Here is a 16,136-nt window from a genome sequence, read left to right as displayed (position 1 = left end):
GTATGAACACAGGCCAACATATTTCCCCATAACTTCTCCAGTTGCACAAATAAATGGAATGAAATGTGTGAAATAAAAATGCATATATGCGGCTTCCGAGCGGGGCGCAGTGGTGCAGTGGGTTGGACCAGGTCCTCCTCTCTGGTGGGTCTGGGGTTTGAGTCCCGTTTGCGGTGCCTTGCGACGGACTGGCGTCCCATCCTGGGTGCGTCCCCTCCCCCTCTGGCCTTACGCCCTGAGTTGCCGGGTAGGCTCCGGTTCCCCGCGACCCCGTGTGGGACAAGCGGTTCAGAAAATGTATGTATGTATGTATGTATATGCGGTTTCCTTGGAATGAGAATTTCTGCATTTATTTATTTGCCTCCAAGACGATTAACAGTATGAGATTAGCTACACCGCACTGACTTGCCTATCTGTACAAGGTACCTACTAGCCTGTTGTATAGATAGGTAATTCAGTGCGGTGTAGCTAATCTCATATTGTAAATCGTGTAATTTCATATTGTAAAAAAAAAAACCCAATTGTTCACCAATAAGTGTAAAAATAAGTGTAGACAAGTTAGTGTGAGCTGCAGTGATCTTGAGCTCCAGCTTTCTAGATGGACCCTGCGAGAGTTTTGTGACCAAAGGTGCTAAGGGTGCTTTTGATAGCAGACACGTTTTAAACGATTTAGCTGTTATTGTGGTCAGGACCATATGGTGTAAGTCCCATGTTTGTTTTTTTGCTGACATTGATAGGGTCTCAGAAAATCCCTGATTAAAAATCACTACAACGTACCGAACTGCTCTACATGTCATGATAAAGATGTGTCATTTTGAGAATGTTTGCAATGCAAGCTATTGCTTTTTGACAAATGATCTGAAATCTGAAAATACAGAAGAGAATGTTCAAATACATATTTCTGCTCAATAACTGACTCCCTGTTAAAACTGCTTGTTATAATGAAGGGTTGTGGTTAGTTCAATAAATAATGTCCAGTCTGAAAGATATTGGTCATATTAGTTTTTATATTAGAGGGAATCGGTTATTTTAAGGTAGTCTCACAAAATGTTATATTTGAAAACAAATTTTGTATTCAGCTTTGAAAAAACATTTTGTTATAACATTTAATGTTTTACATTTTGATAAAGCAAAATATTTATTAAACATTTGTCTCTTCAAGTTTTATTCCAAAGTACCAAAGACTTATTTAAAACCAGCCAGATAATATTTGAATCTTTTCAGCTCAGGCAGTCAGGAGTGTATTTCAGTTAATTGTAAATACAGACACCACAGATCAAACTGTGAGGAAAAAAAAAAACATTTTTATTGTTTCACTCGTCATATCTGTACAAATACCAGAACAACTTATGTACATTTATCATTTACATAAAAAATACAAAACTATATATTTATAACTGAATCTGTATTAACATGTCATGTATGAACAATTTAAAAAGTTAAATCTTGAACACAAAGCAAAGTAACGAATTTGATATATTGTTCATTAATGCAGTATTACATACACACAGACATATGTATGTATGTAATATATATATATATATATATATATATATGCATGTGTGTGTCTGTAAGTCCTATGGAGCAGAACAACAGTTGTATTCTTAGACAAACAGGTGGCACAAAGAGCAAACTGTGTGGGATAAAGATACAATTTGAAAGAAAAAGAGATGTATTTGTGTTTGCCCTCTATCTTAAGGCATTAGAAAACTAAGCTAATTTTTGTTGGGGGAAGAAATAAAAATCTACTTGCTGTTCCATATTAAGAACTTTTTTTTTCCAGAACAATTGAGTCCCTTTGGTCAGTTGTGAATTGTAAACAAAAGGCATTTTTGTACACCGAACGATGGAGTCCCGATAAATAGACACGCAGGCTAACATGCGTTTGTGTGTGTGAAATTATCATCTGAAGACAATGACAGCAATAAGCAGAATTATACAGCTCACGGAATGCAATTTACAGCTTGCAGAAGATTCATACTTTACATAGTCGCGTTGTACCCCATAATAAATAACACTGTTTTTTCTTTGGAAATTACAAAATTACAATGTATATATAATCAGCGAGACATTGTAAATGTATAAATTATAAAACACAAAGTATAAATAAACATCTAGCAGACTGAACTATACGTATACTTCTTCTTTCTTAAAAATAAATAAGCATACACGTATGTACAGTATCGACATGAGTCTTGACATAGGGCTGGTTCGCTACTGATAGACGTTTATCCATCCAGTATTGGCGATAAACGGAAATAAGTCGTGTAGTCCTGGTCTTCATCATCTTCCTCATCCTCCTCGTCTTCAGTAATGGCTATATGGGAGAATACATGGCAGCTGTTGTATAAATAAGGATAACAACAGCGCAGAATCTCAGTGCATGTTTCTAAACACCTGGGATAAGAGCCAAACAGCCTTGCATATGACGTTTTATGCACTAGATGAGATTTTTTTTGGGTGCCAGGACAGTATTCTGACAGGAGGAAAGAATCTCTCAGGCTGTTTCTGCTGAAAAGCAGACAAAAAGTTCTCATGCTCCTCTAAGATTTCTCTTTCACCTATACTGCATTTCAGTATGGGAATATAACTACTGCAGACCCTACACCGCTGTCTAGCCTTTGGCGGGCCAAAGAGCGGCTTGTCCTGAGGTATTTTCTACAGAGCAATGTACATGAAAACAAAAGGAACAGACAGAGAAAAAGGTACAAGTAAGGCAGTCCCTTGAATAATCCACATTAACAGATTTGATGTTTTCAGTCACAGCTTATCCAGTTTTTACAACAAGCACAAACTCATCTGCAAGATGGTCATTTCCTATTTGCAGAGTATAAATAAGAAAGTGGCATTATAAAAGCTTATCCTGCATCTGGTAAAATATTATTTTTGAAACTCATGAGGTGATTATAAAGTTGGTCTCTCTGGTCCAATTACTGTACCTTAAGGCAGAGTTATGCTAATGCAATTAGTTAACGAAGCGGAGGTAAGCAGATGGTGACAAAATTCAAACAATTTACATGGGCACAATGAGAGTTGGAATGTATTTTTTTCGTGAGGCTACAAGGCAATGTACTGGTAGCCTCAGCTTACTGAGCACGTTACGAATGTAACGTGCCGTGGAGGACAGAAGCGTTAGACAGCTTCTTTGTTCTGTGAAATGCATGTTCACCTTTACACCTCAAATTAAAACTACCAATCTTACAATCACCTTATGTGCATTGCTGAACGCATGTATTTTTCATACACATACTGGCTGAGCTATGTCATTGCAGATGATGATGGTGTCAGTGCACTTGAAATGATTGATTACAGCCAAAAAAGCAAGAAAATAAATACAAGTTAACATAAAATTACCATTAATAACTGTGATGTTTACACGATGCAAAGATATCATGTTGAGTTTCCCACCGCATTAGTACAATAACAATAATGTCCTTATATATTTTAAGGCAGCTAGTAGCATTTCGATGACTAAGACAACCACACCCTCCTCTTACAAACGTCACAACTGATCTAACTGAAATAATTAGTAACAGAAATATTTTATTATTAGTTATGAAATACATTATTAATTCAACGTCTCTCCAAAAAGAGTCTCTATATTTTTTCGTGTTTGTTTTACAGAAGATGCAAAATTAATGAAGCCAACACATGAAGTCATGCAAAAACTCCAATTTCCGGGTCCGTTCTGCAGGTTAATCTGCAAGGCAGGATGGGTCAGGACGGGAGAGATGGACAGTGGGCGGTGTTCTGAAAGAATGTGGCAAGTGTCTCTCGCTGGCTGAATTACTTACAGTTGCAAGATCCCGAATGCTTAATTTCCAGGAGAACCCCCATAGAGCAGGCCGCCTGCTTCATGGCACATTCGCTGGGGTACGTGGCGTTATCGCTGGCACAGACGACCTCGTCGGGCCGACTGTCTGGACACACCTCCTCACACACGGAGCATCGCCCCCTTCCCATCCTTGTATCCCACAGACACTTCTTCCCTGCGCTGCACTTGATGTCATCGCATGATTTGGCCTCTGGAACAGAACAGGGACGCCAATTAATAAATGAGCGATTAATTAAAGATTATCATAGAAGCGTGCTGTTCGCCGGGCATGTCGACAAACGCGGGACTAATTGATCACATATCCTTCAATCCATTCATTTCCCATTTTGTTATTCATACCAAATCATTACCAAAGGTGACTTTTAACGTTACAAAATCAACTTTACAGTCATTTACATTTTACATAGCAAGGTATTCTTAATTGAGTACCTTGCTCTAGGGCACAACTGCAGGAGTGAGATTTGGTGGCAGAAACCTTCAGATGTGCACGACAACAGTCCTAGCCCTACACCTCGCATAATTATTAAGTTATTTATGAGGCTAGGCACTTTTAAACACTTGGAAGACTTAAGAACCTACTAAAACTGGGAAAATTCTCTTGTTAGAGATAGTGAAACTCGGGACTGTTACGCAAGATGAACAAGAGGAGTCTTCACTTCCATCAGTGTTCAGTCTAATTGACTTAAGTTTTACGGGTGCTTACTTATGCATTTCCCTTCGTATGCCACTCCAATGGACTTGCCCTTAAGGCAGGTTGCCATCCGCAAGTGGCACGCGCTTGAATAGACGATACCGTCGTTTCCACACAGGTACTGATCCGGTGACGTCACTTCGGGGCAAATCCGGTTACACGTCACGCAGTACGCATTGTTGGACTGGTCCACGACGCACGAGGAGCTGCCCGGGCACAGGACGTCATGGCAGGTCTCTGAAAAGGAGGATTACAATAATAACAACAACAACAATAATAATAATCCATTCATGATCAACATCAAAAACCGCTTGTGTGAGACAGAGTGGTGTACAGCCTAAGTTTCGGGTGTGAGACCTAGGACGAAACACCAGTCCATCACAAGATAATAATATTAATAATAATAATAATAACAGAAATCGAGCATACTTTGATCCATGCTTAGTCTGCGTGAAGTTTGCAAGTTCTCCCCATGCTCACATAGGTTTTCTCTGAGTGCTCTGGTTTCCGCCTACAGTGTAAACTGACTCATTTGCCCGTAGTGTGTGTGCAGGCTGCCCTGTAATAGACTGGTGTCCTGTCCAGGAAGCCCTCTACCTAGCCTATTTTCCTATGCTTCTGGGATTATCTCAGGACAACAAGCCTGCCATAGGATAAGCGCTTATCAATAGTGAGTGAGAGAATAATGATAAAGGAAGAAAAAGGAGCATTAAGTTTGATAGTACGCACTTTTGCATTTGCCCTGGTACTGGATCTCGAGGTCGGGGTGGCTCTTGCATCTGGCTTTGAGAAAGGCGCATTCATCCCTGTAGGTTTTGCCGTCCGTGGCGCAAACGGGCCCTTTCCAGGTGATGTTGGAGCAGTCCGGAGCACACACGCAGCGTGGCTTGTTCCTCTTGTTCATCTTACACCTCTTCCCCGGGCCGCAGTCCACGCTGTCGCACGTTTCTGTGAGAACAGCATGCAGTAAGGTCATTTCTGTCAGCCGTTTCCCTCATGCGACATGAAACTGCACGGTTCCACAGGCAATGCGATACCGACATTTCACCATATAGTTTCTGCATGTACAGTTAATGTGCAACCGAGGAATCCTTTCTCCTGCACCGCTGCACCTCTATCAATATTAACCCATTACGACTATTTATTTACCTAATGCCTTTGACCAAAGTGACGTACGCATCTTTGCATTCCAACCAACTTTGCTGATTTATCCAATTGCACAGCAGGGCGTTCTCGCCGCATCAGTTCAAGATAGTGAAGCGGTTCGATCGAGGGTTACGTAGCAGGAGGACGATTCGCACCTTCAGATTGCAAGGTGACATCACTAGCTACTACGCCACCTGCCGACCAATATGCACTAAGGTCAGTGCTCTTAAAGGGACACACACACACCTTTGCAAGGTATGCAGTTTGGGGCCCCTCCGTTGAAGATCATCCAGCGGAATAATGTGCTGTTGGGCACGTCCTCCTCGGTCCACGATGTGCCCAGTCTGCCACTCCGGCAGCAATCCTCTCGGCTCATTCCGGACATGTAGAGCACCTGGCAGCGTCCGTTCTTCCCCTGCTGGAGCCAGCAGTTACCGGCTGCGGAGAGCGCGAGCAGTTAGGCGTCTCGAGACACGCACGTGTATTGGCTGGGAAAAAAAGTTAAAGCTACCGCTTTCAACACTCGATCGCCACAGTCTCGCGGAATTGCGACATCGCAGAGATTTAAGTTAACGCAAGGGTACACACTTTGTTACTATTAGATGTCACCCTCGTCCCAACGGACATCGCTCGATGATGTCCACCCGCACACGACACGGCGGCGGCGCGCGTGAATTATGGTGCTGCCATGATTTCTATGTACTCTATGTGCAATGCTATTTTATTATGCATTTTCCAGCGCTATACGTTATGTTTCTGTATTTGTATCAGCTGCAGAAACTGAATTGCGTTGTTCTTGTGTCATGATGACAATAACGCTGGATAGAACTGCGTTTTTTTTTTTTTTTGTACAGCGGGGTTTTCGCGCTGGTTTAAGCGTGAGCACCTCGATCAAGGCGGGGGAAATAAAACAGGAGCGGGATTCGAAACAAGAAACTTCCGATTATGAAACAGCACCGCGACCCGTGTATCACTTGCCGTTGAAGATGCGAAGGAAGGTAAACGCTCTCCAGAAATTGTTATAATTACAGCGCACGTGAGGGAAACGTAGAAATAACCCTAACGTGTATTTTTTTGGTGAAATATATTGCAGAGCGGTAGGTTCCAAGCGTTTTGCAGGGCAACGCATATTTTTTACTGTGCTGTGACCGAACAGAACGCGCTACTTTCACACTGTTTCGAAGACACTTCTGTAACGTATCAAAACGAAAGCGCGTAGGAAAAATGCAGGGGGGAAAAAAAAACAGTCAGCAGATTTATGTTTATGTCAAAGTACGGTCTAAAACAACTTTTAAAATCTCTTCACTCGCACTAAGACATCACACTATATTCACCAGCAAAAAAAAAAAAAAAAAAAAAAAGTGAAAATAATCATATCCAGCTCTTGACACTGAATGAATCACACATCTCCGGCACACTTGTCCAGTCCATTTACGTGGGGTAGTCACACACAATAAAACATATACTTGAAATAAGCGAAATACTGAAGACAAGACCCAGATCTTTGAAAAATTCCAGCTTTCCGCCGCTGTCACGCGCGCTGTTGTAGGTGTGGAGGGGACGGGAAGGGACAGTGCGTCTCTGCGGTCCCTGTCTGTCTGAGTCTCATCATAAACTGACCCCTTGCCTTGTGACAAAATCAAAATGCGACTCCCACGCTCTCTTAACCACTTAAAACACTTTTTTTTTTTTGTTTTCCCCCTGCTCTCAATACACTGGAAAGTTGGATGGAAGTCGTCCGTCCCGTGCGGACTGGCAAACTTTTCCGCGCGAGTTCTCTCCCGCACTGTCCAGTGTGGACAGTGACTCGCCGTGATTTTATTATTATTGCGTTCCCGAGAAGACACTCAAGCGGATCTCGACTGAATGACACACAACCGAATTGCCGAATACACATGACATGTACGACTCACCCTGCACCCTGTGGTCTTCTATGAGGTGACTGAGCCATACCAATAACGCGATGATACCCGGGTGAAGCTGGTATTTCTTTACCATCCGCAGCATGGTGGTGGAGCAAAGTGGAGTGTCAGTGGGCTGTGGCTGATCTGTCTGCTCACGATGGCACTGTTGGATGAATGTCAGTCTGGGGAAGCTGCCTCTCTTTTTAAATCTATAAGGGGGTCTCCTGCCGACTGTCTGCGGTGGGCGGTCTTCTAATGGGTGGGGGTGGGGAGGGAGATTTTTTTTTTTTTTTTTTTTTTAGTTTTTTCCAAGACCTAATCAGGTGACATCTTTAGTTTAACTTTCCCTCACAGCAAATGTGCAGCAAATCATGCTCAGTGGTAGTGTCTGTGTGCGGAGGAGTCACACCAATAAAAAAAAAAAAAAAAATATCACTGAATGTAGCACATTAAGGCTACTTGAATAAGAACGCCTAAAAAAAAAAATATTTATGGAATTTCTAGTGTCTGGCTTGTTCGGTTCGTTGGATCTTAATTTATCAAATGCGCTAAAATCTTGAAGTCTTTATTCTTTTATTGCAGCAGTAAAGTTTCATCGAGAGTTGCCTAATATACATTTCGTTTCATGTTTTTGTGCATCTGAGGTGTATAATAATAATAATAATAATAATAATAATAATGATAAATTGATGTTTTAACTCGAATTACATACAACAGTAATACGTCGCAACAATTAAACCTTAGCTCCCTCCCTGTGTTTTAGTCCGAAGATTTAACACAAAAAAAATCGGATATGTCATTAAAGTGTTTGGGTCTCGGAGTGAGGGCACATTTTTAAATGTACTCAACCCAGTTTTCACATAGGCTTTATAGTAGAGTATAAGGTTACACTCGGAGCAACACATTACGCTTGTTCCTGAAAGACGATTCACTCTATTGTGTGGGCATACAAACCCACGTGCGACGGATGACAGCTCTTTCAAGGGCTTCTCCCGGGTGAACTACAACGGCGGGCTCCCCCTCTCGGCAGACAGTGAAAACTGCATGGTGTCTGGTTCCAGCGAAGGGCAGGTGGTCCCACCTCTACGGCGCGTATACGAACCGCCGAAGCGCGTCTGCTGGCGAATCAGCGTATAACGGGCTTCAAACCTGTCATTATTCTCGCTGCAGGCGAACCGACGTGGGCTCGTTCTCGTCGAAGTGACAGTTTAAATGCGCGCGAGTGTGATTTCTTCAACACATTTTTTTTTTTTTTTAAGTTTTCTTTAGAACTTTCAGAGTTTTACAGGAATTGCCGTCGCAGTAATATATGGGTTCGCTTAGGCTTCAGCTTGGTACGTTTTCCTGCGTTTGGTAACTGACAAAAGTGTACATCAGAATGAAACACCATGATGATGTGACCTTCTTCTGAAGAAATGAAAAACAACAGGTTCAAGAATGAGGACTAAACTTTAGCACGTTTTAAAAATGCGCAACGTCTTGTACGGTCGGCTTTTTCATATTTACTCGGTGTATTGTGGTACAGCCCTAGGTTAGTCTAATGAATGCGAAGCGTGCCAGTGATATCAGCAAAAAGTGCTAAAAACAATAAGACGCATGAACGGGGACAGCTGGTAGCGTAGGGATGAACGGTATTGCCTGAAAGTTTGGATCCAAAGAAGGTTGTTGGTTCAGATCTCATCTACCAGTACCACTATGTAGTACTCTTGAGTAACATACTTAAAGTAAATAAACTTAATAATTTGTATAGGTAGCATAACATTGTCATTGTGAACAGCGTCAGTTAAAGGGATATTTGAAAATCTTGTTCATTTTAGGCTTTGGCCCAAATTCAAATCCAAATGTCTAAGTACCTTGGCTTGTTGCTTTTACCACACAAACGTTTTGCCAGTATTAGATCTAAAGTGGGACCTCTTAAGACTTTAGGTCCGCATTCGTGGCACTGCGAGATTTCTTTTATTTGACATTTTAATTTTATTTATTACTAGGACGTTATTAGTCTGTATTTTCTTATTGAAAGAAATTAATTCATTTAAAATGTAGTACATACTTACATACCTTTACTTACATGTATACTTGTACGGACAATTTAAAAAAAAGAAAACACATAGTAAAGTATGCTTCCAGTGTAATCCTAAGAAGGTAACAATCGTTGAGTTTTGGTGACATCTTGTGGAAAGTAGTTAATGAAAAACTCGCAAACCACCATGGAGCTGGGCTGGATGTTTGTCCCATTCTGTCGGTTTTATCCTCGGACACAACCTGGTATTTTGCATGAATGAATGAATGAATGAATGAATGAGTGAACGGTGTCCGTCATTCAGGACCCTCAAGTGAAGTCCTTTACGGCCATGCTCTCTTTTACATTTACAAACAATGTTGTAGGCCTCTGTACAAGTGAAATACCCACTTAACTGGTGGGATATTTTTTCTTAAGCCACAAATTACACAGAAAACGATCTCCAAATGTGATACAATTTAATAACTTTACTGCTATTTTCAGCAATAATATATATGCTAGGAATAATAATTAATATGCTGCATCCATTCAATCCTCATCGCTTGTCCTGGTAAGAGTCGTGGTGACAAACACAAAACGCACCGATGTTAAATTAGGGATTTATTGTCCACAGCGACCACGCTACAGCATGTTTACCCAGATGTTGGGTATTTTTTCTGTAGCAATTCGAGGTAAAATTCTTGACAAGCGAAGGAGCCAAGGAATGAGCTTTTGAACCCAGAAGCTTGGCTTGGAAGACGGCAGCTCTAACCAGTACATTACAGTAATTACTACCTGCAACATAGTACCTGTACTAATTAAATGAAATTAAAAACTGTGCTGCCACACGCACAGAAAGAAGAACGCTACAAATCCAAAGCGGTCAATTTACGCAGGGAGCTAGTGGGCCGTCCCGCGGACACGTGACACGTAGTGTCTGGAGCGCATGTGCTGCTGAGCGGTCAGCTGACGGAGCGCGAGGACGGTAATCACGAGCCCAGCACAGCGGCGGGCGAGTAGCGGGTGTGACGTTCCGTCCACACTTATGAATACCGAGGTGAGCGTTTTGTAAATGTTATAATAGATAATGTATTTTAGCGCTCTGTCATATCGGCACTGCGTTGTAGTAGGGTGCAGCAGGTGCGGTATGATGGTATCCGTTCTTCAGAACGCCGGTTCTGTGTAAGAACGCGTCAGGTAGTTTCCGAGGCCGGGCCTAATAACGCGCACCGTCTCAAGTAGCGTAGTCTCGCGGCCTCTGCCTCGCGCTGCTTGGCGCCCCGCTCGTGAGCAAAATGCCTCGCTGAGTGAAAAACGTAGCTGCGGCAGCCCAGGCTCCGCGGTGTCACTCACTCTCTGTCAGCAGCTTGTATTACACGCTGTAACTTACAGTTCTCCTTGTTCTGATTAAATATTCTAGATATTGGTCCTGTACTTTGCCAAAAGTGCGGAGCTAACAGGACTGCGGTCGGAGAATGTGCGGGTTCCTCCGGGGCTCACGTCGCTGCAGCTGTGGGAGGAACTGGTGACGAGACACCCCAGGTCGGCTTACTTACTCTGACTCCGCGCAGTTTCTTTCTCTTCTTTCCTTACTTTCAGCGGTGATCGCACTTCGACCAGACCACGTATGTTTTTGTAAAATTCAATTTTAAATTGCCTTTCTTTCACCCTGACTCTCTTATGCACCTGGAGCACGTCATGGGCAATGCCAATGGCGCTCCTGTGGGGTACTCATTATTGTACAGCCTCTCACTTGTGTGGTTCTATACCTAACTAAACTTTAGCCCTCATTTAGCCTCACAAAGAGTAAATAAATCTAATCATATGAAAAATGTGTATCAGGTTTTACTTGCTCATTATTTACCCAGGAAGAGTAAATAAATGAGCATGCAGAGTGGTGTGGAAAAACAGTACATGTCATTGGTTCATTGGCTTATAGATCCCTTGTTTTCTGTGTGAATCTCAGTGCTGCTGCAGGGAAGGGAGTACTATAGTATAGTATAGTATAGCAGTCCCGGATTACGAACGAGTTCTGTTCCTCGGTCTCTAAGTCGGATTTGTACGTAACTCAGAACAATTGAATTGGGTACGGTTTGTGTTTAACGTCAGTCAGATGTTTCTTAGGATATCCTGTATCGTGTACCTTTCTATCCATAAAAACGTTAAACACTTCCGGATACACTAAAACATCTTCACAGTACATTTATTCATTTAGCTGACACTTTTTTCCAAAGTGACTTACAATATTAAGGTATTTACAATCATTTTTTATCCATTTAGACAGCCGGGTAACTTTAAGGTAAGTACCTACCTTACTCACGGGTACTAGAGCTGAGGATTGAACCTGCAACCTTTAGATCCAAAGGAAGTAGCTCTAACCACTATGCTACCAACTGCCCCCGCTTTAATATAACAATACAGTAATAGTAATAATACAATGTAATGATTACTATAATAAATCTAACTACAATATAGTAGAGGAGGGGAGAGTGTGGGTATAAAAAACTGTTTGCTTTTCCAATGTTCGTTGGTGTTTCCCCTTTTTCCGATCACTTTGAAATTAAAGTAGAAATAATAATCGTGATAATTTTCCTTTTCTTGGATGCATCATCATCACTTGCCTCACATTTACACTTTGCCATGGTTTGAAGGGTAAAAACCAAAAAAATTAAAGCCAAATAGAGTAACACATGCAAGACACTGGTAACAGCAACGTGGTCCATATCATACTGAGGTGGGTGTGTTTGTGGACCCAGTCGCGGGATCTTTATTGTTGGTACCAAGGCAGCAGGCGAGATTTGTGGTCGGGGACAGGTGTGGGTCAGTCGATGTCGTAGTCGAAGCTGTGCAATTGTCGGGAGCAGTGAATGTCAGGAACGGGAACAAGAGAGCACGGAGAATGAGAGACTTGGAAGAACGGGTAGGTTGCTTGAAAACGCTGGAGAGACGAGTTTCTCAAATGAGGCTCCTGCAACCAGGGTGTGCAGGTGTGGCTTCTTTATACCCTGCTGCTCTGATTTTGGACAGGTGTGGACGTTTGGCATGAGGTCGTGGGTGTGACAGTCCGACTGAGAAGAGCAAAGTCTTTGTCCTACTTTGGGTCCATGAGCCAACAAACTGCTGTTGACGGGCGCTACTTTGCAACCCGCATCAAAACATTACACATTTGTTATGAACCATTGTATGTAATTTGAATTTGTAATATAATAGGCTTTTACATTTATTGATTTAGCAGATGTTTTTCTCCAAAGCAACATACATCTCGTAGAAAATACAATTTGTGCATTACATTAGCAGAAAAGATTCACGTCTGAATATATGTTTAAGTGCAGTTAGTTTCTTTCCACCATATGAACCAATGTTTATCACATGAGTAGCTGCATGAAACTTTATCAGAATATTGACAATTCCTGATCACCTTCCTAGTAATTTAAAAAAAAAAAAAAAAAAATGGCAGGGTGCTTTGTAACTACGGGTTGTACGTAAATTGAACCTTCGTAATCCGGGGACTGCCTGTATGTATATTTTACGGTAAAAGGTACACAAAAACATGTTCTAAGGAATTTATATTTGTCTAGTAGACAAGCTGCAGTGCATTTTAGGAAGACACACAAATACAAAACAGTGTTTGTCTTTGCATTTACCTTAAAATATAGCTATATGTAGTTGCAGTACAACATTGTATCCTGGATTGTGGTCTGATTATCTTGTGACCTTGTATGCTCTTTTGTTTTACCCAAAACCTAATATTGTAAATTGCCTTGGGGTAGTATGTCAGCTAAATAGAGCAATAATGTTACCCCCCCCGAAAGAAAATACATAATGTGTTGCAGTAAATTTGTCTCACTTATAGGGTGACAGATCATTTATAGCCCTGTAGGTATTAAGGAACTTTTCTGTATGCTCCATCTGTTTGCTTGACGGTGCTACTCTGTCCTTAGACTCTCTATGTTACGTACACAAGTGGTTCTTGCTGTGCGTGAAGAGTACGTCCCTTTGGGGGATCAACCTGTGAGATTACAGGAGGGGGACGAGGTCGCTGTCATCCCTCCTCTCAGTGGAGGGTAACACTACAGTAAGATTGTCTCTTGGCTGTTTTAAAAATAGATGTAATAGTGTTGATATGTTTGACTGTATGTAATGGTCCCCACATAATGGATAATATAGAGTACCATTAAAAATAAATGGGGTTAGCATTCTATTTATATTGTTATATGGACTCTAGAGCATTGTTTTGCTTAGTACTTCATTTGTTACTGTTTAGAACACTAACAAGTAGTACTGTGTTTTTTCTGTCTCTATACAAATGTTTTTGTGAAAATGTATCTTCACAGCATTTTTCTATATTATGTTTTTTGGTAATTATAACATCATTATGAGGTGTTTGTTGCTTACACAGTGCCTGGGATGCATCTTCTTGCAGGTATGAATGACATTGACAGTGGTCCTCAGGACCTCATTGAACTTACACATGACAAGCTCTCTGCAGATGCCGTGTCTGACTCTGTCTCGTGTCCGTCTTGTGGAGCAGTATCAATGTTTATTGGTGAGTTCAACCAAATTTGCATTTCTTTGACTTTACAGAGTGATTTTGCAGCAGGGGGAAAATCTAGTACATTTGGAATTGACAGCTGCAGTGCTAATATATTAATTGTGAGTGTACACACACACACACATATATATACATATATTTATTTTCAGGAACCACAAGGGATAATTTTGAAGGAAAGAAGGTTGTCCAGTTGGAGTATGAGGCATACATCTCAATGGCAGAGTCTGAGCTGAAGAAAATATTCAGTAAAATAAGGGAAAAATGGCCAACTGTGCGGCATATCTGTGTTCATCATAGACTGGGGTCAGTTTAATTTTTTTTTTTTTTTTTTTTTTGTGTTGGGGAGGTTGTTTATTGCAATATTTTGTCAATTGGAAAAAGTATAAAGTGAAGAATGTGTTGACTGACTGTAAGGAATAGTTATAGTTGAATAGTAGAACAGTCTCAATATTGTTGAATCTCCTGTAAAACTTCCCAGTTTTGTTTATGGTGGCAGAAGAGCATATGGTGAAATTTAACATATAGTGTGGTTGTCTGCTTGGTTGTGTTCAGCATTCTTTATTTCTCAGCAAATTTGTATTGCTAAAGCTGTCATTAGTGAATACATTCCTCCTCCATGCTGTAAAGAGCTGCATGTGTTGCTATCTGTACTGTCCATTATTCACCTTAGTGCAAGAGTTTAAAGCTTGTTGTGATTTTCAGGATTGTCCCAGTGACTGAAGCCAGTGTCATCATTGGTATTTCGTCACCTCACAGGACTGAGTCCTTGGAAGCTGTACAGTACTGCATCAATGCCTTGAAAGCCACTGTTCCTATCTGGAAAAGAGTATGTCAGCTTTTTAAAATATGTTATGTATTTGAGGAAATGCATTTCATTACATTTCTAATTAAACAAGATATGTTTCAAACTAGCAGTTTTATGATTTTTAATTTAACGGTTGAGGGCCTTAGGAAAACATCCTTATCATGATGTTACAAAAAATGCTATTGGACATGCGGAATATACATGGTATATTAAAGTATACATTCAATGTGTATGAATTTTTGTATTAGGTCATAACTGTTGCACTTAAATCATTATTTTATGCTTTAAACTTCCCACATTTTTATTTGAAATTGTGAAAGCAGTGGTAACCTAATAGTTTTATTTTATTTTTAAGGAAATCTATGAAAACGAGGGCTCATCCTGGAAGGAGAACAAAGAGTGTTTATGGACAGGAGGTACAATGAAATAGCCATCAGTGGGAGAAATGACAAAACTCTGCCTCCAACTCTTCAGTGCCCTTCAGTTGACCGAAAATGTTTAAATGAACATTTAAATGTCGTAGTGATAAAATGGTTTTTTACATAATTTAACTTACGACTAAGGAATCGTATAATATCACAGAACTTTACATTTTATTTAAAAATCTGTTAACTGCATTTATGGATATACTGGCTCCTCAGCTTAAAAACACCATTGTACAGGTCAAAAGTGTGAACGTAAGCCTGTAAATTGTCCTTAAATCTTAAGTCACTTTTACCAGTAAGGCTCAATTTAAAAAAAAAAAAAAAAAAAAAACTTTAATACAAATATTTCTTTCCATTTATTCCCTGAGCATGTCCTGCAAACACCTTAGGTAAAGCTTTAATAAATTAAAAAAAAAAACTTTATTGGAAAAAAATAACCAACAATAAATGTCAATGATTACACTACAAAGACACATGTTAATTAATATTTTAATGTACAGCATCTGTGCTGAAGGAAGTCTTGTTAAAACTGGACTGACACTGCACATTTTTTTAAATTCATTTTGAGCAGCATATATGCCAAATGTCAAGCAGACATTTTTAAAAAGTGAAAGCATACACATTTTAATCATTTTCAGTGAAAAAAATTCATAAGCATTTATAATTTGTCCTATGTAAGCTGATCTTTCACAATCAAGATATTGCATTCAATACACACACTATCTGAAACTGCTTGCCCCAAGCGGGGTCGCGGCAAACCGGAGCCTAACCTGGCAACA

General features: G+C 40.6%; 3 protein-coding genes across 3 annotated transcripts; 2 read left to right on the top strand and 1 right to left on the bottom strand.

Annotated features, from left to right (window-relative positions):
- Positions 1–1,569: 1,569 nt before the first annotated feature.
- LOC108924953 (follistatin-A-like) lies at positions 1,570–7,797 on the bottom strand. Its single transcript, XM_018736629.1, has 6 exons — positions 7,586–7,797; positions 5,919–6,110; positions 5,256–5,474; positions 4,539–4,763; positions 3,795–4,025; positions 1,570–2,317 (listed from the first exon to the last, which is right to left on the bottom strand). The coding sequence occupies exons 1-6, from the start codon at positions 7,677–7,679 to the stop codon at positions 2,229–2,231; spliced, it is 1,050 nt and encodes a 349-aa protein (XP_018592145.1). The 5' UTR covers positions 7,680–7,797; the 3' UTR covers positions 1,570–2,228.
- Positions 7,798–10,556: 2,759 nt separating this feature from the next.
- Positions 10,557–14,255, top strand: mocs2 (molybdenum cofactor synthesis 2). The gene is made up of 4 exons (XM_018736719.2): positions 10,557–10,632; positions 10,996–11,117; positions 13,517–13,650; positions 13,999–14,255. Exons 1-3 carry the CDS (start codon positions 10,621–10,623, stop codon positions 13,641–13,643), a joined length of 261 nt encoding a protein of 86 aa, XP_018592235.1. The 5' UTR covers positions 10,557–10,620; the 3' UTR covers positions 13,644–13,650; positions 13,999–14,255.
- LOC108925019 (molybdopterin synthase catalytic subunit) lies at positions 14,001–16,135 on the top strand. Its single transcript, XM_018736718.2, has 4 exons — positions 14,001–14,121; positions 14,277–14,430; positions 14,830–14,953; positions 15,288–16,135. The coding sequence occupies exons 1-4, from the start codon at positions 14,001–14,003 to the stop codon at positions 15,360–15,362; spliced, it is 474 nt and encodes a 157-aa protein (XP_018592234.1). The 3' UTR covers positions 15,363–16,135.
- The last annotated feature ends 1 nt before the right edge of the window (position 16,136 follows it).

This window comes from Scleropages formosus, chromosome 6, assembly GCF_900964775.1.
Source record: "Scleropages formosus chromosome 6, fSclFor1.1, whole genome shotgun sequence".
Lineage (NCBI taxonomy): Eukaryota > Metazoa > Chordata > Actinopteri > Osteoglossiformes > Osteoglossidae > Scleropages > Scleropages formosus.
This window is presented reverse-complemented; position numbering and strand designations above follow the sequence as displayed.

Bases quoted from the DNA above. Each gene is read 5' to 3' on its own strand.
- LOC108924953 (XM_018736629.1), bottom strand. From the start codon at position 7,679: ATGCTGCGGATGGTAAAGAAATACCAGCTTCACCCGGGTATCATCGCG. The intron at 4,764-5,255 runs GTGCGTACTATC...CCTCCTTTTCAG, and splicing joins GTACCAGGGCAAATGCAAAA to AGACCTGCCATGACGTCCTG. The intron at 2,318-3,794 runs GTAAGTAATTCA...TCTCCCATATAG, and splicing joins GCATTCGGGATCTTGCAACT to CCATTACTGAAGACGAGGAG.
- mocs2 (XM_018736719.2), top strand. The intron at 11,118-13,516 runs GTCGGCTTACTT...CTCTGTCCTTAG, and splicing joins CTGGTGACGAGACACCCCAG to ACTCTCTATGTTACGTACAC.
- LOC108925019 (XM_018736718.2), top strand. From the start codon at position 14,001: ATGAATGACATTGACAGTGGTCCTCAGGACCTCATTGAACTTACACAT. The intron at 14,122-14,276 runs GTGAGTTCAACC...ATTTATTTTCAG, and splicing joins AGCAGTATCAATGTTTATTG to GAACCACAAGGGATAATTTT. The intron at 14,431-14,829 runs GTCAGTTTAATT...TGTGATTTTCAG, and splicing joins TGTGTTCATCATAGACTGGG to GATTGTCCCAGTGACTGAAG.